The following is a 20,844-nucleotide window of genomic DNA, read 5'->3' as shown; positions in this document are numbered from 1 at the left end:
ACACTTCAGCTCCACTCCCTCCTCAGTCTGTGACAGGTTCAGGCTGGAGTCTGCAGCTCCTTTCAGAGCTCAAACACATCTTTAGAAGGCAACTTTCAACGTTTCTGAACCTGAACGGAAACAATTAATAATATTGTGGCTTCTATAATCAGACATCACGGATTAATTAATCAAGGTATGAACGAAGAATGTGTAAATTAAATGTTTAAAACTCTGCTGTGTTTTAGTTTGTCACATCCACCCGGCTGAATCACTGCAGTGATTTCCTTGCAGGTGAGTTTTTTTTGATTCGCTCTATTTTTCAGGTGCCAAACAACGTAGTGTCATTTCATTTGTACCTCTGTTGCTATGGCGTTGTCGATTACTGGCATGGAGAAGTTCCCTTTTTCCCCGTGAGTCTCTCCATGTCATAAATTCCGTTGGTTCAGTCAGCTGAACCTTGAATATTTAGGGGCGTGTTATGTAAATTATGATTATTTTCATCTGCTACATTTATCAACAGCTGATCAGGCGTATGCAGTGATTGGTCCTGATATGCACGTTTCATAAATCACACGCGAACGTTGCCGTAAACTGTTTTTTTACACCCAGATCTGCGCAAATTCCCACTCAAGATTGATAAATGAGGGCCAATATGTGTGTGAAAAAAGCGGTTAAAAAAAAATCTAAATATAGTTTTTTCCCTCCTCCACCTCCAGGGGGTGCTGCAGCACCCTCAACACCCCACTTCTCGCGTCCCTAATACTAACTCTCCAAAGTTAATGAAGACAGCAAACTTGTTCCAATGGTTGCAAAGGTAGCGACGAAATCATAGGGCTAGGGCTGAACGATTTTAAGAAAAGATTGAATTGCGATTTTTCTGGCAGATATTGTGATTTCAATTTCATTCACAATTTTGTTCAAATCAAGCTTTGGGATATTCACATGTAGGGCTGAACGATTTTAGGAAAAGATCTAATTTTTCTGGCAGATATTGCAATTCACAATTTTTTAATCATCAATAGTGATGATAAATAATCTGTTTTCATCAACTTCTACTCCTAATGTTGGAAAAGAGGTGAGTTGTATGACATACATCTAAGTGTTACTCCTACTGCTTTCCCACACTGCCTTGCAGGGTACCTCTAACTGGGTGCTCCGTTAGTGTCCCACTCTGCGATCCTGACAGGGTACCTCACAGATAGTTTGTCACTCTCAAATGATGTCTTTGTTCTAAATTCCTCAAATACTTAAATTACTTCTTGTTGGAGATGTGATGCTATCAATCTGACCAAAATACCTCAAAATTATTAATCTCACTCCATTCTCCTCTCACCTCTTTCCGCGCAGTTCGTTGATGGGGAAGGATCAGGAGACGTCCTGGTTCTCAGTTGAACACAAATTTATTAACAATATGTCAAGAATATGCATTTACAGAGATCTCTGGTGCAGCCTCATTTCCCTGTTCCCTACATGTTGCGGAGACAGTTCATGAGACTGACCCTGACTCTCTCTCTCAGCACCAATATATAGTCACTAACAGAGTTTCTCTAAGGAATGAAGGTTAAGTCATCTTCTTATTGGCTCTCCAGGTGTTGTCCCCCTCTGATTGGCTGCTGGCCGTCTTCTGTCTCTGTCTGTGACTGGCATTCATCAAGTGGGTGATCAGCCCCCCTCACTTATCTGTAGAGAAACTGTTAGAAACACAAATCTCGCTTCCTTCCTTCCTTTAATTGTTTACCTTCCTCACTTTGACTGAAACACCTCAACTCTAAAAAAATAATTGCTGACTTGCGTTATTAGTGTTACACAGTTACTTCTTTTTATTATTGGGTATAAACATTAACTTAACTTGTGGTCACTCTCTTCTCTGGTTGCTCCATAAAATCCCAGGAGTCCCCAGCCCCCCTCAAGTGTCCTGCAATTCATACCAACAACAATGAGCACATGTGTACAACCAAGTTAGTAAAAGCACATCTGTATAGTATTGTTAATAAAAACATGTCTACATGGGCTATATATATTCTTTCACTAAACATAGGCTTTGTGTTGTTGACCTGCTTACTAGCACTTTTAACATGTAGATTTTCTACACATTTGTAAAACAAAATGTGTATAATACTTGACACAACAGATCCTGAGTCAGTCAGGAGCGCTGCAAAAAATTGCTGCTTTGGCGATCTCAAAATTGCATTGTCTAAAATTGCGATTCTGATCTGAAAACGATAAATTGTTCAGCCCTACCCAGGGCCATAATCTTAGCAATCATTTCCACAAAGAAGTAAGCAAGGATAAAACCCTCACAAATCTTGACACAAAAGCCAGTGAGAAAGAGTACAAATACAGTCAAAACAATGCAGGAATTAGCATTCATAGATTGGCTTTATAGTGTGATGTATTTTCACACTGCTGACACTGAAGCCAAGCAGTTGTTAGTGCTAAGCTAATAGACTCTACCCTGTTTGTTTGTTTGTTTGTTTTTACCCTTTGAGCCGTTTGTCCCTGTGGAGTTACCATAGGGTGCTGTAATTTAAGCCAATGTCATTGCTGTAACATATCTGGTTGTGCACATTTGGCTAACGTGAATGATCGATTGAGAGGAGCAGCTAGAATTCCTGATCACTGATACTTCTATAAGTATGTGGCCATGACAGCAATCACTGAGTCCAATGAGTGATCCTTCACTAATCTCTGAGAAAACCCCTCATAAATTAACATTCAGGGTTCGTACAGGTCCTTGAAATCCTTGAAAATGCTTAATTTTTCATTTTGTGTTTTCAAGGTTTAAAAAGTACTTGATTTTCTATTCAAGTGCTTGAGAATGCTTGAAGTTATAATCGTATATAACTCACTACTCAGCTTCCTAACTCAACAGATCGATCAAATACAGAGAAATAAAATAAAATTGTGGGGGGAAAAAACGTTCCGTCTGATGGGCTTGCGGATGTAACATAACCGGTCTGTTTATATGTGCGTTGTGACGTCTCCCCCATGAGGATTGTTCCTTAAACAGCATGCCAGGAGGCATGACTGTTGGCTGGAGAAAGAGAAATACAAATGTTAGATTAAATGTAGCGCAAATCCCCGTGCAGCATACTGCAATGTATGTAAAAAGGAGATTGCAGTGGAAGCTATGGGCGAGTCGGCACTCGCCATCCACATGAGAGGTACCCTGTTAGCCCTACACGTTAATTAGCCAATTAGCCTGCTACCTGTTGAAGCTAACCACCTTTTTATGCTACATGCTAGGCATGAGTGATGAAGGCAGTGTCCCATTTAACATAAAGGTAGTGTTGCCCGCGGGTGTTTGTCGGAGCAGGTTTTAAAATAACTGCGGTCGGGCGGTGACAAGTTTTATCTACAAATACCAGGTCGTGCCTGGTCTGAGCATACGGCCGCATCGGAGTGGGAGGCTCGCCATGTACATACGAAGGAACGAAACGGCATTTCTCATTGAGACCCGGCACAGACGAACAACTGCCCTGAGCATCAAATCATAAAGGATAGATGGCTCGTTCGTGCTAAAGCCGCGCTACCGGCTTGGTTTATTATAAGCATCTGAGATGGCTATTTAACTCATTGTTTGAGAATAATAAAAACCATAGAATTCGATACAAAAAAGTAGGGCTGGGTTTAAAAAAAAAATAGATTCTCAAAAAGAAAAACGATCCTCATTTTCAAAAATTGACATCGATTCATAAAGTCCAAGGATCGATCTTTTAATCAAAAGAAAATATTCCCTTTCTTGGCCGGATTTCAGTTTCGGACTGCAGGTGCTCCACACAGAATATTCCGTTCCTGCAAGTCAGCGTGGGATATATAGTCATACCCTATCTGTGTATAACTCACAGCGAGTTTTTGTAAGGTTATATGAAGTAGATATCAGCCCAAGATGCATCTGGATCAGCGCGTCTCCTTCACACTCTCCTTCATTAGGAGATCATAACTTTGGCATGCAGCAGTCTTAGCTTAACAGATTTTACTTAGCGTTAGTTATGTTTGATCAGAACTGCAGAGAGACAGCGTCAAACCACCTGTTTTAGTGTTTTTGTCCTGCTGCAACATGACGTCTGTGTCAGATTATGAGAAAACGCTGTCAATCATCCTCCTCATCAGCTGACGCTTGGGCGAGCTACTGCTAATGTGCTCACGCTAAATGATAAGCTCCATGTGTTAAACGCTGGTGTTTTTAACGGGTGGTTGTTTGTTACAAGGTGTTCAGATTAATTCTGAGAGTCTGAACTGGAGATATGACTTCACTGTTTGTCTTCAGACTGATCCACTGAGAGCTGCCAGCTGTTGGGAAGGGTGCGTTTAATTTGTTCTCCCAGTCTGCCCTGTTTGTGGACCATCTACTGTGGAGGGATGTTGTTTTCACAAAGGAGGGAGCTGCATTAAAAAATATGTTGTAATATAATTAATATGATATAAATCCTCATAGTGCTCCAAATACTCTTAGTTTCAAAGATAATGATACCAGTTTTGTCAGCAAGTGATGAGAATCAGTTCTTTGAGAAGTAGTAAAAAGACAAGAATCAGGAAAAAATGCTGTTTTTTTTTGTAAATGCGAGTCTTCTCTGTGAAGTTGTGAACAAATGAGCTGTTAAACACAAAACAATGAAATTTCCATTTTGTGTGCGCATCAATTTCTTAACATTATGAAATTAACAACCGCTCACAGTACTTGAAAAGTTTGAAAATTGACCTTCAAGTTCCTTGAAAAGTACTTGAATTTGACCATGAAAAATCTGTTTGAACCCTGAACATTGGATAAAGTGGGGAGATCCTTTGACCTCTCCTGACAGTTGGTCATTTTATGATTAAGCGCTCTGACCTTTTGCTTTAAAAACCCCTTTGTCAGAAGCAGGACAAGATTACCTATGTTTTCAGATAGATAGATAGATAGATAGATAGATAGATAGATAGATAGATACTTTATTTATCCCCATAGGGAAATTGTTGTATCCAGCAGCTCATATGAGACATATAAAAACAACTACGCACACATAAAAACATCATCCCATTTAATTAAATTAACATGTGCAAATGTGCATGTGCAAGTGGGGGACTATGAAGAGTTATGCAGTCAAATGGCTGAGGGGATGAAGGATCGCCTGAAGCACTCAGTCCTGCAGGGCATTGAGGGCAAACGGTCGCTCCGGCTGCTCTTTTGACCAGAGACAGTACTGTGCAGAGGATGGTTGGGATTTGCTAAGATGCTCTGCACCTTGCTCCTCATGCGTCTCCCTACTACTGTCCCCACATCATCCAGACCTCTCCCGACCACTGAACCAGCTCTCTTTATAAGCTTGTCCAGCCGCCTTCTGTCCTTGTCCATCTGGTTGCCCCCCCAGCAGACAGCAGCATACAGCAGGGCACTCTCCACCACTGTTTTGTAGAACATGTGCAGCATGTCACTGCACACGTTGAAAGAGCCCAGCCTGCGGAGGAAGTGAAGCCGACTCTGCCCCTTCCAGTAGATTGCAGTTGTATTACAGGACCGGTCCAGCTTGTCATCCAGGTGGACACCCAGGTACTTGTAACTGGACACCACCTCAATGTCAGCACCATCTATGCTGACAGGCTGGGGGACCTGCGTGAAGTTGGCCCCCCACCCAACGCAAAACTGAATAAAAATAGTCTCAATCGTTTGTGCAGGTTTGTGCAGAAAAAAATATTGTTTGTGCTGCTTTGGTTTTTAAGATATAACCACCCCCCCAGTGCCTCCCTGGCGCCGTTCTGTCGAAAAGCGGAACAGCTGGTTAATGGGCTGGATTAATTAATCAAGGTATGAACGAAGAATGTGTAAATTAAATGTTTAAAACTCTGCTGTGTTTTAGTTTGTCACATCCACCCGGCTGAATCACTGCAGTGATTTCCTTGCAGGTGAGTTTTTTTTGATTCGCTCTATTTTCCAGCTGCCAAACAACGTAGTGTCATTTCATTTGTACCTCTGTTGCTATGGCGTTGTCGATTACTGGCATGGAGAAGTTCCCTTTTTCCCGTGCGTCTCACCATGTCCTAAATGCCGTGGGTTCAGTCAGCTGAACCTTGAATATTAAGGAGCGTGTTATGTAAATTATGATTGTTTTCAGCCGCTACATTTATCAACAGCTGATCAGGCGTACGCCGTGATTGGTCCTGATACGCACGTTTCATAGATCACACGCAAACGTTGCCGTAAACTGTTTTTTACACCCAGATTGAGATGATTGAGACTATTTTTGTTCAGTTTGAACAGTGTCGGGGGGGCTGAGTGACGTCATCCCCTAATAATGAACTTGTTATATCTTAAAAAACCAAAGCAGCACAAACGATATTTTTTTCCGCACAAACCAGCATTAACGTAGCACAAACGATTGAGACTATTTTTATTCAGTTTGTACAATGTCGGGGGGGTGATTGAACTTTGAATGACCTTAATAATATTTTTTAATATCTTAAAAACTAAAGCAGCACAAACGATATTTTTTTTCTGCACAAACTAGCACTAACGTAGCACAAAGGATTGAGACTATTTTCGTTGAGTTTTGCGTTGGGTGGGGGGCCAACTTCACGCAGGTGGCAGGGGGGAGGATTTGGATTTACAGGGGTCTATGATCATCTCCTTCGTCTTGGCAGTGTTAAGGAGGAGGTGGTTTTTTACACTCCATTGACTGAAGGCCCTCACCAGCTCCCTGTATTCCCCCCCACCATCCCTCCTGATACACGCTATGACTGCTGAGTCATCAGAGTACTTCTGAACATGACAGGACTCAGAGTGGTACTGAAAGTCTGATGTGTACATGCCTTATATGTGTGGCCATAGGAGCAGTTTAAGCAGAAAGTGTCCATGTTTTGTCTCCCCTTCAGCCCACCCTGTTGTTTAGTCTCCTACTTCAGTGGAAACACAGCTAATATGAACCCTTCTGTGTGTGCACCCATTTGTTTTTTTTCAAATCTTCAGTGAACCATGTGAATCCTGTGTGGCCAGGCAGTCATGTGACATCATTCCATTATGACATCACAACATGAAGGGAATTCTTCATTCCATTCCACTCACAATCTATACCCAGATGCCCTGCAGACAGAAGCTCATTTTGAAATTCAACCCAGAGACATACAGCCGTGTGTAGTTCATCTCCAAACTTCGAAACAACATTCAGAATGCAAGACGAAGAATACATGAAAGTCCCACTGTACACAGTGGAGGACATACAAGTCTGGCAACAAAAGCTGCAGGAAAGTTGCTTAGACTCAAAGCTGAAGGATGAAACCATCAAAGCCCTGCAACTACAAAAAGACAATCTCAACAAAAAGCTGCAGGACCAGGAGTCCGAAAAAGCTATGATGAAAAAGGAACTGATGGATTTCAAACATAAATTTCAGCAACATGAAAACGAGTTGGTCAGCCTGAAGAAAGTGAGGACCAGCATGTTCAAACAGCAGAAATATTTCGAAATAGAGTTAGAGCTGAAATTGTCTGCTGCTAAGCGAGAGTTTGAGGGAAGATTACAGGTGCAAAAACTTCAGATTATGGATAAAAATAAGAGCCTGATGGAGGAAAGCAAAAAACGTTATGCAAATGAGAAGGCTAAGTTAATATCTCAGCACAAGGAGCAGATTTCAGGGTGGGAGACAAAATTAAAAGAACGCCAGAAAGAATCAGAAGAAAGAGAAAAAGAGCACCAAATGGAGGTGAAAACTCTTCAAAAGAAAATTTCAGATCTGCAGCACAGTGTTTCAGACCATCAGAAACAAATCTCTGACCTACAAAAATCCATGGAGAAAGAACAAAAAATATCACGACAACTGCGCTCTAAGGACTTCAGAAAATTGGAGCGTGAAAATGTAAGGTTAAAAGACATGGTTGAAGACTGCTCACCTGAGAGTTTTGAGCTTTTAGAAAGACGGTTAAAGGAAGCACAGGCTCAGCTAGCTGTGACGAAAAAAACCAGTACAGAAACCATCAAACAAAACAAAATTGAGATTTTGTTTTTGAAAAAGACGAAAGACAACGCAGTTCAAGAACTTAAGAAAAAGGACACTCAACATGAAACATTAAAGGCCTTATATAAGGAAAAGGAAGAGAACTTTAGGAAGCTTGAAGCAGAAAAGGAAGAGCTGGAGGAGACCTTAAAACAAGCTCAACAGGACATACACAAGCTCGCTGCTCAGAAACTGGACTGGTTTAAGAAAGCTTGCCGTTTGCAGAATGTGGTCAAAAACATAGAGCCTGAGAAAAAGAGCATGGCCCAAAAAATTCGGGAAATGGAGATTTTCCAGGACAATATTAAATATGACATAATAACATGCAAGACGCACATAGAGAATCCTGCGGCGCTAAGAGATGAAGTCATCACTCTGTACAAACGCCACGTCACAGAGACTGACAGGCCGCTGGAGAGAGACCAAGAAACCACAGAAGGGATCCAACTCGCAGCTGAACATTTCGCCAAAACACGCCTTGCCTGGCAAGAAACCCTGAAATCTAAGGACAGGGTGATTAAACGGACAGAACAGAGGCTTGTTGATGTAAAAACAGCGGCCGATAGCCACAGAAGTGAATTACTTCGCGACATCGCTCAACAGGGGAAGGATATTAAGAAACTTAAAACGAAGTGCGCTCGATTACAAGCACAGACCAGAACCAACTGGTTTCAAAAGCTCAAGAGTCGCTTTGCAAGCCAATAAGGTGGGTAAAGTGTCAAATTTAAGGGTTGTTGGTCAAAAATCTCACCCTGTGCATAAATAAAACCCCAACCACGCCCCCAATTTTTTCAGGTTTACTCCGAGATCTTCGGTTTCCCTGCAAACGAGGAACTTTTGTGTTCTTCTGTTTCAAAAAAAATCTTTCTCTTCTTACTCTTCTTCTTCTTTTGCTGCCCATTAATCTTAAACCTTTATTAAAACATCAAAACAATAGGCTGTCTTTCATGTTCATCAGTGGGTTTCAAAATCTTCCCAGAGTTTAAGGTTTCTTCTCAGAGACCCCTCAGAGGTCATGATGTCTTTCAGCCCTTTTTGCGTTGGTGTGTACTGGACAGAATGTCTAAGCGTAGCATGATGGATGTTAACCACAGCACGGGCCGGATGGGAGACAAAACCAGCTCGTTTCCTGGGTAGACTGACTATTCAGAGACGCTGTAGGCTTCTTGCAAAATCACATTCCTACATTCTCTCTGCACTCCTGTTTGAGGAGTTGTTGAATATATATCGATGATTAATGAAGACCTCTGTGTGTGTGTGTGTGTGTGTGTGTGTGTGTGTGAATGAGAGACTGTATGTCTGCGTGCCTGTGGCGAGCATGCACGTATACCTCCAACAGACTGACGGTCGCTGCTCAAAATTCTATATAAAGTTCAAATAAATTGAATAATTGTGTAATTGTTGTTTTAAAATGTGAATATTCTATTTATTAATTGTAAAACATAAAAGACATGCACAAATCTATATATATATATATATATATATATATATATATATATATATATGTATGTATCCCAGATAAAAGCGGCTGAAATGAGCTTTCTCTGCAGTGTGTCTGGCTTCAGCCTTAGAGATAGGGTTCATAGCTCCGACATCCGGGAGAGGCTTGGAGTAGAGCCGCTGCTCCTCCATATCGAGAGGAGCCAGATGAGGTGGTTCGGGCATCTGGTGAGGATGCCTCCTGGATGCCTCCCTGGGGAGGTGTTTCAGGACTTTCCAACTGGGAGGAGACCCCGGGTTGACCCAGGACACGGTGGAGAGATTATATCTCTTGACTGGCCTGGGAACGCCTTGGTACCCAGTTGAGCTGGTGGAAGTGGCTGGGCACAGAGGCCATTGGTCTTCGCTGATGGCACTGCTGCCCCCGCGACCTGGGCCCAGTTAAGGGGTGGAAAATGAACGAACAAACAAATATCAATATTAAATCATAGGTCAAAGTATCATGATATATTGCTGTATCAATATTTTTTCAGACTTCTAATTGTGATATATCTAGCAAGTGTATCTGCTAAGTGTAACAAAAGTGGTGAGCTAACACCACAGGATTCTATACACTCCACAGAACCACAAAACATTTGGACTCATAGACTGTATATAGAGTGGACAGTGTGGCTCCGCCATTTATCATTGTACGATTCTGAAGCCAAAATACCGCTGTCTCAGGCGCCACCATTGTAGCAGTTTAGAGCTAGACTCTGTGCAGTTGAGACCATGAGGGATTCTGGGATAATCTGAGTGGAGCTGGCTAAATTAACTGACTAAAATAATATTTTTTTTTCTTTCAAGAGTCTAATTACTTCCTGACTCTACCTCCCGACATATTTTACAATCCCCCCCAAAAAAATAAAGGTAACGGCAGCTGTCAATCATCATTCAACATTACATAAAGCCAAATTTTTAACCTCTTATAACTAATGAAAACAAAACTTTTCAGAAAAAAGAGGACTTGGACACAAGACAGCCAAATAATATCTTCAAATCACCACAACAATCAGATGTGAGAAACATTTCTATGAGGTGTAATAATTTTTTAAAGTTTGACCACAGCTCATCTGGAATGGCTGGAAAGCTGTATTTTTTAACTTATACTGCAGCCAGCCACCAGGGGGAGCCCTCACTTCGAGCCGAGCAAGTGGATGTCCTTTTTTTTTTTACAGTCTATGGTTGGACTGCAGAGCTAAATCTGATGTCACATGTCTGTGCCTCACATGACGGCCCTCATCTATCAAACATGCATAAGTCTGAAAAATGGGTGCACGCTCATTTCCACACAGAGATCAGCATTTATCAATCTGAATGTGGGGGAATGGGGGAACGCTCAAATCCCACGCCAGGTCTGAGTTTGCGTACTCAAGTTTCATGTCAGTGGAGAGCGCAGTGTTGTCAACTTAGCAATTTTGTCGCTATTTTTAGCGACTCTCTGGACCCTCCAGCGAGAAAATTGGAGAGAAGCGACTAGCGACAAATCTAGTGACTTTTTTGGTGTTCGGAGGCTCCAAGATCGCTGTTTTCTTTCTTTCCCTGTTAAGAGAGAGAGAGAGAGGCAGAGTGGCACGCCATGCATTGTGTGTCTGGCTGCCCGCCAGCATGGCCAGCTGAACACTACAGGCAGGACTGCTCAGTTGACAGGTAGGCAGCCACATTTATCAACACCTGATCAGGTGTACGCTGTGCTCAGCCCTGGTCCACATGATACAAAAAACGCGTGAACGTTGCTGTAAGTGCATTTTTGCACCCAGATCTGCGCAAATTTTCACACAAGAATGATAAATGAGGGCTATTGAGATTGCATAGATGGGGAATTTATTGGCAGGGCACATTCAAAACTTAAAAGCATTATCCTTTCTGTTTTCTTTTTAAATGTGTCACAGGATGTGTCAGACGATAAAAGCTAAATTCAAAAGGTCCAATTGCTTTTTCATTTTATTTCTGTGAATAAGTTGAGAGTCTTTCTAAAACATGTCATAATCTAATTTTTTGTCATCACCCTTTAATATTCAAATTGCTTTCTCTTCCTGCTCTCAACGAAGGTGTACGCTTTTCTTCTAGCTCCCTCCTCCCTATCTGCCCTGCTTGCTCTTGGTCTGTCTCTGTCTGAACTATCTGAGCCTTTCTTTGTATCCTATCTAAAACCTACAATAATGAATTTGATCTGCTGGTCCCACACATAGACTGTATAAAACATGGCTGGAGCATCCCCTATGCCACCCGTCTGTTCCTGAAACCTTGAAATGAAGCCAATCCAGGGACGCAGCCACATTCACCATGACGCCGGCTGTTGGTTTTTATTCGAGCAGCTACAGGGTGCCTGGCAGTCATGTGACCTGAGCTGTGCCTCTGATTGGAAAACCAAACAATCCTTTTAACTTATAAACCTCAGAGATAGAAAAAAAAAACACTCACCGAACAGTGTGTGCTGATAGTGAAATCAGCGTTTGAGACCCAAGCTGGTTTTTTGCACCAGGCTGTAAATATGCTTTTAATGCGATAAAAGTCATTTTTTTTGGCTGGGTGTGTACGTGACGTCTGGACTTTCTGCAGCCAGCCTCAAGCAGATTCTCAACGCAAAGCAACTTTCAGCAAAGGGGAGCCCACCTGCCCCAGCGGGCTCCCCTTTGATGATGATTTATCGTAAACTTCCGAAGTGCAGACAACATTTTTGGCAATCAACAAGCTGCACCTCATCGAGGGGTTGTGCCGGCCTGTCAACACTCAGACTCAAGCAATCTACGAAGTTACTTGTAGGCAGGATAGGATGGACAACAACCTGGAGAAGCTGTCAGCTTGGCTCAGCTGTAATGGGCCACCAAGTTAGGTCATGTGGCACGCCACAGAGTTGACCAGTTGGGACTCTAAGGCAGACGGAAATCTTCGGTGTGTCCGGCCAACCCAATAATCTTTATCTGTGTTTCATCTCCTCCTTGTCAGCCTTGGTAGGCTGATAACACTCTGCTCTCCTGGATGGCATGCAGACAGGTGCTCTACCCCTCTCCCACCTTCCACCTGTGAACTTGTGTCTGGATCAGAACTCTTTGAGGTCGTCTCCACGACAACAGCTGTGGCCTTGTCACCATCAGATGGCAGACATTGTTGGGTCTGGGTGGGGATGAAGTCCAGGGGCTTACACATACACACACAACCTCAGACTTCACACCTTCTTTGGCACCGGTACAGTTCAGCTGCTGAGGGTTGATGAGTACGCGCCCAAATGAGACTGCGTGCGAGCCCCTTGGCGTCTGCAGTGACATTTGTGTAGGTCCTGAGTCTTTTTGTTTGTTGTTCATGCACTTTTATGCTGAGGTGTTTTTTTCCTTATCTCAAACTATGCCCTCCTCTTAAAGAGTATAGCCTGGAATTGGCTCTTTTTTTCTCCTCTACTCCCTACTACTTGTATTCCCTTTTCGTACCTGAGTGGGGGAGCTGTACATGCTGCTGTCCCCCAGTTCTCTTGCTCTTGTCCTCCCCCCACCCCTGTCTGTCACTTTATGTTCTTGGACCAGATGTAACTGGAATGTAATCTTATTACTTTGAAACATGTGCAACGACAAATAAAGCTCATCATTCATTCATTTTTTTCATTTGAAGTATGATCTGTTAGTACAAGGTTCTAAAACTCAGGGCCCACTAACCATTTTATACAGCTCGCCACTTGAAATCAGTTTAATCACAGCTTTATATCTAACACTGGTCAATTCAGGCGGTGTCATCATTTTCAATCCATTTGATCGATGAAATATGCTGTGATCCACTGAGATACATATGGAAAGTTGTGTTAATTTGAGTATAAACATTGAAGGTTTAAGCCTGAATGTTGCATTCTGTCTGAATGGGTTCAGTTTTTGTCATTTGCACTACTCTCACTGCTCTCAGAAAATTCAGAAAACCCGCTTTAGCCAAAGTCCAGCTCTGGGGCCACTTCTTGAGCAGCCCTTCCTCTTAAATTTAAGTTAGTTGAAGAGAGCAGCTGTGGCTCAGAGGCAGAATAAGTCACCTGCCCAGTGGAAGGTCAATGCATCCCCTGCTTCCCATGTCCACATGTGGAGCTTTCTGCAGGCAGCATACTAAATCCAAACTGCTCCTGGAGGAAGTTTAAGGGAGTGTGAGTGTAATACATGGCTTTGTGTGGTGCTTCACGAATGTGTGAGTATAACATTCAAAATAGCATTCAAAAGTGACCAAAACATCATCCAGAAAGGTCAGGAACTGAGAAGTGGTCTGTGGTCTCCACCTGCAGAACCACTCCTTTATTGGGGGTGTCTTGATAATTGCCTTTAATTTCCACCTGTTGTCTGCTCCATTTGCACAACATGTGAAACTGATTGCCAATCAGTGTTTCTTCCTAAGTGAACAGTTTATTTTCACAGAAGTGTGACTAACCTGGAGTTATGTTGTGTTGTTTAAGTGTCTCCTTTATTTTTTTTTGAGCAGAGTAATTACCAGTTTTGAGATGTTTTTACTGCCAAATAACTCCATGCCTGATTTCATATTTTTCTTGAAACTGCAGAGGAATGTAGGACAGGTGTGTGTGTGAAGCTTGAGCTGAAAACACAAGGGTTATCACTGAGGACCAGGAGAGCAATCACTGATACTTTCCTGAAACACATTTCACTTAGTACGTTTCACAGAATACAGTAACGCTTCAAAATCACAACCACTGTCACCACGGGAGACCTCAGGGTCAGGTCCTCAGCCCCCTCCTGTTTTTCCTCAACATTCTTAACATAGGCCTCTAACAGCAAGTGGAGGGCTTGTGCTCCCTGAGGCACGGGTACCTGTTTGTCAGGACTTGGCTTAAATGATATTTAACAATCAGCTTAACTGCAGCACTTAAACTACAAGGAGTCTTTTAGAAATAACACAAGTTTGTAATCTTTTCAACTTGAAAAACAGTGACAAAAAAACAATGAACGACATCAGAATCAGGTTTTGTTGCCAAGTACATTTGCACATACAAAGAGTTTGACTTGGTGTATTGGTGCTAATTATCAAGGAGCACGGAAAGAGCTTACTTAACTACTTAAATAATACAGAGTTACAAGCAAGTCTGTAAAGTCTGTAAAATGGAATAAAGAAAAAGTTAAGATATAAAATATAAAAATTTACAAAAATACAGAAAATTCAATGATATTTATAGAAAAAAAAGAAAATATGTTTTCAAACTGAAATTACACTTCAGGTTTTCCACTGTGTAGAGATAAGCAACCTGAAAAGCCTTGTGACTGCAAAGTAACCACCAGAGGAAAAACAAGATATGTTATTCCTTTATTCTTCTCACAGTTCTTTCCACAAGTAATGTTAAATAGTCTTTTTAGTCCCTTATTTGTTCCTGATTATTTTAAAACCAGGTCTAGAGCTGGGCTGAGTCATCCTTAGGGAACCTCTGGTCTGAGAACAGGAGACCATGCGGAAGTGCTGAGGCTTATCCCCAGAAGTACAGGAAGTCACATACACACCAAGCCAAAAAAAAAAAAAAGGCGTTTTCAAAGTAGAAATTAACCTATTCACAGCCTGGTTCAAAAAACATCTCCTGTCTGAGTCACTAATTTCTCTATTGGCACACACTGTACGGGGGGTGTTTCTTTTTCTAACTTGGAGGTTTAGAAGATATTAAGATTTCGAGATCCCAATCAGAGGCACCCTATAGCTGTACGTGAAGCTCCCTCCACTTCCAACATGGTGGCTTTAGCCAATTTGCTTCAAAAATTGATTTCAAAAACAGTCGGATGATGTCAGGGAGACTACGTCCATTAATTATGCAGTCTGTGGTCTGTCCCTGACATGTGGCAACAGACAACATTTCACACTCAAACCTACAGAAAGGCCCCAAAACATCCGGGGAATCAAACCTGTAACCATCTTCCTTTGAGGTTTGATAAAGTTTTTTTTTTTTTTTTTTCATCTTCTCCAAAATTTCCTGTGATGCACTAAATCCTCAAGAACTTTCAGAGAGCCTCCCCACCGGCTGCTCCACCACCTGGTTCAGCAGCTGCACTAGCACGGACCATAGGGCACCAGAGAGGGTGGTGCACACAGTCCAGCATGTCACAGGGTGTGAGCTGCCCAGAGTGTAGAAGCCGTAAGTGCAGATGAGGCTCCAGAGGGTCAAAACACACACATACTCACACATACTCACACACACTTACAGACAGCCTGTTCTCAGAGCTGCCCTCAGGTCATGACTCCAAACGCGCACACACACCACCACACACACCAGCAGACTGGGCTGCACCATCTCCCACCAGGCCAAACCCGTTTAATAAATAAGGAAAACACACACACACACACATTCACACAGAGTAAAGCTGTGTGCGGAATACTCACCCCTTAGTATTTCTCAACATTTCAGCATCATTTTTAATGTACTGATCTTGATCACTTTGTTAGCCCTTCCTACTCTGACACTACTTTAATTTCACCTAGAGGAAACAACCAATCAGAGGCTTTGCTCCCGGCCAATCACTAACAAGCGTGATGGAGCATTTGTTGCACCTAGTCTGTTGAGTCTTTCCTGGCGTACAGTTTGTCGAGCTGGTTGTTGTTTCAAAATCAAGTCTGTTTGTATTACACGTCCCTCAGTCTGTGGAGCTACCGTCAGCTTCTCCTGGGTCACTGCTGCAGCTAGCTTAGCAGGAGTGTGCTGTTTAGCTTGGTGCCTCATGAGATCAGAATAACTCGCCTTTGCGCTGGGTGAAGTTCTCCCTTTCCTCTGGAGGTCAAGCACAAGAGAACACACTCAAGGTGAGTTGTGACGCTGACTGTGAAGTCCTCAGCAGTGTCCTCACATCATCTGGCAGTGATGGATGACGGTACTTAGGATTTGTCTGTAATTCATTCCAAGAAGAGAGTGTTATATTTTCTTCCAACGCCCAGGTTGCTGAATCAGTTTCCAGAATACCTCCCTCCTCTTCAAAACAAGCTGCTGTTATCAGAATCTGAAGATTTGTCAAACCCCTCAGGCTGAGCAAAGGATTTACAGTCCAGTCCTACATCAGTAGGAAATTCCTTCAGTGCCTCAACAAGTACATCCTCAGTTGTACTGCCGAATGGTGGACTATACTGGAACTTCAACTTTTGATCAACTCTTGCCCTTGATTTTTGCCTTAAAGTGATACTCCGGGATGGAACAAATTGGGTCCTATCGCAAGGTTTAGGGCAGAAATTACCCCTACAGCAGTGTTTTTGTGCAGCAGAAGTAGAGCTGCACGATTTGGGAAAAAGGTGCGATTTGCGATTAGGTGGACAATATTGCGATTGCGATTGTGCTTGCGATTTAATAAACAAAAGTTGTGTCATGAGTCTACAGACTTGCTTGGTTATCATGGGGGAAAAAAATCAAGGAAAAGGCAGAGATGGAATACTGAGAATTTTTAATTCACAGCAAATTATGCACATTCATGCATTGTGCAAACTAAAAAGGCACATCTCTGTAAACTGAAAAAAGTGCGAAGTATCTTCTGTATGTTACATCCACTGGAATGATAGCACTAAACTTTACCACAGACTGCCCATTTCAACTGTTTATCTCCTGTGTGGACGAACATGTCCAACGTGTGTTTTTCAAGTTTTCTCTGCTAACAAAAGATTTAACACACTAATAGATAAACAAATAAACATGTAAAGTGAAAACATGTATTACTTTGTGCAGAGGTATTTCAAGCTCAAAGACACAAAACTTTTCTAACGGCATTTTAGAGCTAAACATTCTGTCAACTTAAATCTTTTGGAAAGGTATTTAAATCAACTTAAAGCATTTCAAGTCCAGAGACACTTATGTAAACTTAACAAAGGCACTGATTTGTGCAAACTTATTTAGTGCAACAAGATTAAATGTAAACATAAACATAAAATATCTTTTATCATATTTTGACTGGCCAAACAATGATGGGCATAGGCTATAAGGTGCAACTGAAACATCAGTATTTGTAGCCTACCCAGGCTTACTTGTATAAGATCTACCACTTCACAGGTTTTTTGCCAAAAACACCAACATGTCCACCTTGGATGGTTTGAGACAGGAGCGATGGGCAGTGACAACATTACCACTCGTGCTAAAAGCTCTCTCTGAAGCAGAGCTTGTTGCTTGTATGCACAGATATTTCTGTGCAAGTTTGGACAGCCAAGGGAAGTTTATTTTGTGGCACTTCCACCATTTCAGTGGATCTTCTTCTTGGTCGATACAGGGCATGTAGATGTAAGTGTTGAGTTCAGCAGCCACTGATTCTCTGCACTGGACCACGGGATCAAACTCTGCCACTGATGTTCCTGCCGCGTCTGCGCCTGCACTGCTCTTGAAAAAACTGGCAAGGGTTTTCTTCCTGGCTTTAGCTGGAGGTGGAGGCTCCACATCCAGGCGAGCAGTCTCCATCGCTGCACTGCTTTGTGCTGCAGGCCGGTGCTGCTGCTGCTGAATTTGCATCAACTCAGAGGTCACTCGTTCTCTGATTGTCTGGGTCTCCTCCATACTGAAGTACTGTGTTCGGAACCTTGGATCAAGGAAAGATGTCATATTTAGCAGCTCCTTCGACTCTTCATACTTCGTGTTGAGGTAGTTCAGGATTTTTCCTTTCAGTGATTTGGTCAGGTCAGTGTCTCCTCCTTTTTCAGCCAGCATTGAGGTGTTAAAAAGATGGAGAACGGGCCTCAGGTAAGAGATGCTGACATGATTTTCATCAGACAGGGCATCTGTGAATTCCTGGAAGGGGCTGAGTGCCTTGTTCACTGACTCTAGGACCTCTAGGTCCTGCCAAGAGGGCAGCAGGTGGCGTGTTTTGCGGTCTGAAGAGAGAACCCTGTGGATTGCAGGTTGCTGTTCGAGGACTCTTTCAACCATTTTCTGTGTGGATCCCCACCGTGTTTGACAGTCAGTCACCAAGACGTGGTCTGGTAGCTTCTCCTCAATCTGTGCTGTCTTCAAGGCTACCCTCTTTTTCCAGCTGTGGGAGAAGTGTCCCACAATTTTCCTGCAGACCCCAGTAGCCCTGGTGATGCGGTCACCCTCACTTCTAACAGCATTTTCTGTGGATGATATGAGTGAAGAAAAACAACCATTAAAACAATGAAAACTTGGCCCATTGTAGGCGTTGTTTGAGTATGAGATGCTTGAAGTGTGTGTGTGTGTGTGTGTGTGTGTGTGTGTGTGTGTGTGTGTGTGTGTGTGTGTGTGTGTGTGTGTGTGTGTGTGCATGTGAGAGAGAGAATCAAAGCCACTTTACACAAGTGCAAGAAAACTTCCAATCATTTTAGATGTCCCAGTGCTGGGGCCTTCATTTTGTTTTGCTTGCACATATGTTACTTCCAGCCTTTTAGACACAAATTGGCTGCTGTGAAAATTGCCTACAACAACAACAAAAACAACAGTAATAATAGATGCAAAACAAGTTAAAAGTCCACAGACTGATAGGCACTTAAATTAGTGTACTGTAGATCGATACATTGATTACATCAATTTAACTTACCTATGGCAAGGTGTAGTCTGTGTCCAAAACAGTGGACCCTCTCCCACTGGTTGTAATTCTCCACCGCTTTAATGATGTTACCCGTGTTGTCTGTTGTGATGGCGACCTGACGCTCCTCAGACAAGACCCACGCAGCCAACCCCTCTTTCAAGCCTGCAGCTATGTTTATTCCGTCGTGGTCTCCGGGAAAATACGACGTCTGCAAGCAGTGGCTTTTCAGGTCAAAGTTGTCATCAATATAGTGCACGGTGAGGCTGATGTATGGTTCACTTGTCCTACTTGACCACAGGTCTGCAGTAGTTGAAAAGTACTTTACCGTGGCGATGTCAGCTTGAACCTCGCGTCGACGTTTACGGTAAACTTGAGGGATTGCTGTGTCATTGAAAAAGTTCCGCCCGGGGAGCTCGTATCTGGAGTCCAACGTGCCGACCATTTTTGGAAATCCCTCTTTTTGCACAGTGTAGATGGGCACCATGTCCTTTGCCATGTAGTAAGTGATGGCGTCGGTGATGGCTTTGTGTCTTTGTGTCGTTTTTTCATACGGTGTTATGCTCCCAAACACTTATGGAAGTGTGCTTTGTTGGCTTGCTTGGGAAGTTGCAGGCTCACTGGGAGTCGCCTGAACTCGGAGATGCTTGAGCTGCTTGCACTCCTCATATTTGTCCCTGTGCTGTTTCAGGTGCTGGTATAAATTTGTTGTGTTGCCACGTGAGGTAGCCACTTTTGCTTTGCATATTTTGCAAATGACATCTTTTTGCTCAGTGTCTTTTAAACGGAAACCAAAATAACGCCAAATAGCTGAGGTAGAGTTTCGTTTCGCCACGAGAGTCGTACTTACATCTTCCTCCTCCATGTTGTCTGATTGACCTGCCGTACCAGGGGGGGCAGGTAGTCACATGACCAGTTGAAAGAGTGACTGATTGGTCATCTCACGCTCGCTCTCTCACTCACACACACACACACACACACACACGCTCATTTTTTTTTTTACACTTTTTTTTTTTTTTAAATAATCGCACAATCGCACATCTTTTGCGGTTACATAATCGCACGTGCTGACATCGCGATTGCGGTTGCGATTACGATAATCGTGCAGCTCTAAGCAGAAGCCCAGGGCACACGCACCAAACACCCCCTTCCTGCTCCTCTGCTGTTTTCCTCTGCACTCAGACAGGGCCATATTTTACTTGACCAAAACACCAATAAATGGACTCCCACCGAAAAAATCTGATATCGGTCTGCATTCACGCTTTATTCAAAGTGAACGGCAGGTCGTCCTCGCTCTCATAATCGCTCGTCTTTACGTTGTTATTGCATAATTCGTCCTGGCAGACTACCTGTGTTTGTTTATAACTGGCACGCCGCGCATGGACTGATACACTAAGCAGCGAGCGCCTCGTAGCCAGATGTGGCTCTGCAGCGGAGGTAGCGAGAAGTAGAGCCTTATTTAGCGGTGTTTTTGTGTGAAAGTAACGCGCTGAAAATTCTCTAAGTAAAGCGTGAATGCAGACCCATTTCTGAGATTTTTTCAGTGGGAGTCCGTTTATTTGTGTTTTTGGTCGAGTAAAAAATGGAGGGGGTGTTTGATGCGTGCACTCTGGGCTTCTGCTGCACAAAAACACTGCTGTAGGGGTAATTTCTGCCCTAAACCTTGTGATAGGACCCAACTTTTTGGAGGTTCACTTTAATGTCCAGTAGGAGGGTGCATTTCCTATTCTTTACAGACAGACAAGCCAGGGAAAGAAAACAAAAAGGAAGAACTGGAAATGGAAAAACGATGAGACTTTGATATACAAGACATATTCCTTTCTATTGGGAAGCAGTGTCCATGGAATGTGAAGGTGGAGACAATCTACTTTAAAGAAAAGACAAGCAAAAACTCATACAGCACATTAAGATACCACTGTCGGTAAAATACCCACAGGAACAGAGTGGAATTTGC

At 42.8% G+C, this 20,844-nt stretch overlaps 1 protein-coding gene across 1 annotated transcript; it reads right to left on the bottom strand.

Moving 5' to 3' along the window:
* Positions 1-5,065: 5,065 nt before the first annotated feature.
* LOC141803234 (E3 SUMO-protein ligase ZBED1-like) lies at positions 5,066-19,499 on the bottom strand. The gene is made up of 4 exons (XM_074687194.1): positions 18,903-19,499; positions 17,444-18,462; positions 16,037-16,153; positions 5,066-5,605 (listed from the first exon to the last, which is right to left on the bottom strand). The coding sequence occupies exons 1-4, from the start codon at positions 19,387-19,389 to the stop codon at positions 5,066-5,068; spliced, it is 2,163 nt and encodes a 720-aa protein (XP_074543295.1). The 5' UTR covers positions 19,390-19,499.
* Between the last annotated feature and the right edge of the window lie 1,345 nt (positions 19,500-20,844).

This window comes from Halichoeres trimaculatus, unplaced genomic scaffold (genome assembly GCF_033239565.1).
Source record: "Halichoeres trimaculatus isolate MK-OKI-2021-1 unplaced genomic scaffold, fHalTri1.1 fHalTri1_scaffold_14, whole genome shotgun sequence".
NCBI classification, from domain to species: domain Eukaryota; kingdom Metazoa; phylum Chordata; class Actinopteri; order Labriformes; family Labridae; genus Halichoeres; species Halichoeres trimaculatus.
This window is presented reverse-complemented; position numbering and strand designations above follow the sequence as displayed.

Excerpts from the sequence above, each read along its gene's own strand:
- LOC141803234 (XM_074687194.1), bottom strand. The coding sequence starts at position 19,389 with ATGGCAAAGGACATGGTGCCCATCTACACTGTGCAAAAAGAGGGATTT. Across the intron at positions 18,463-18,902 it reads CAGACTACACCTTGCCATAG|AAAATGCTGTTAGAAGTGAG; the intron begins GTAAGTTAAATT and ends TATCATCCACAG. Across the intron at positions 5,606-16,036 it reads TGACCCAGGAGAAGCTGACG|TTTTGCGTTGGGTGGGGGGC; the intron begins GTAGCTCCACAG and ends ATTTTTATTCAG.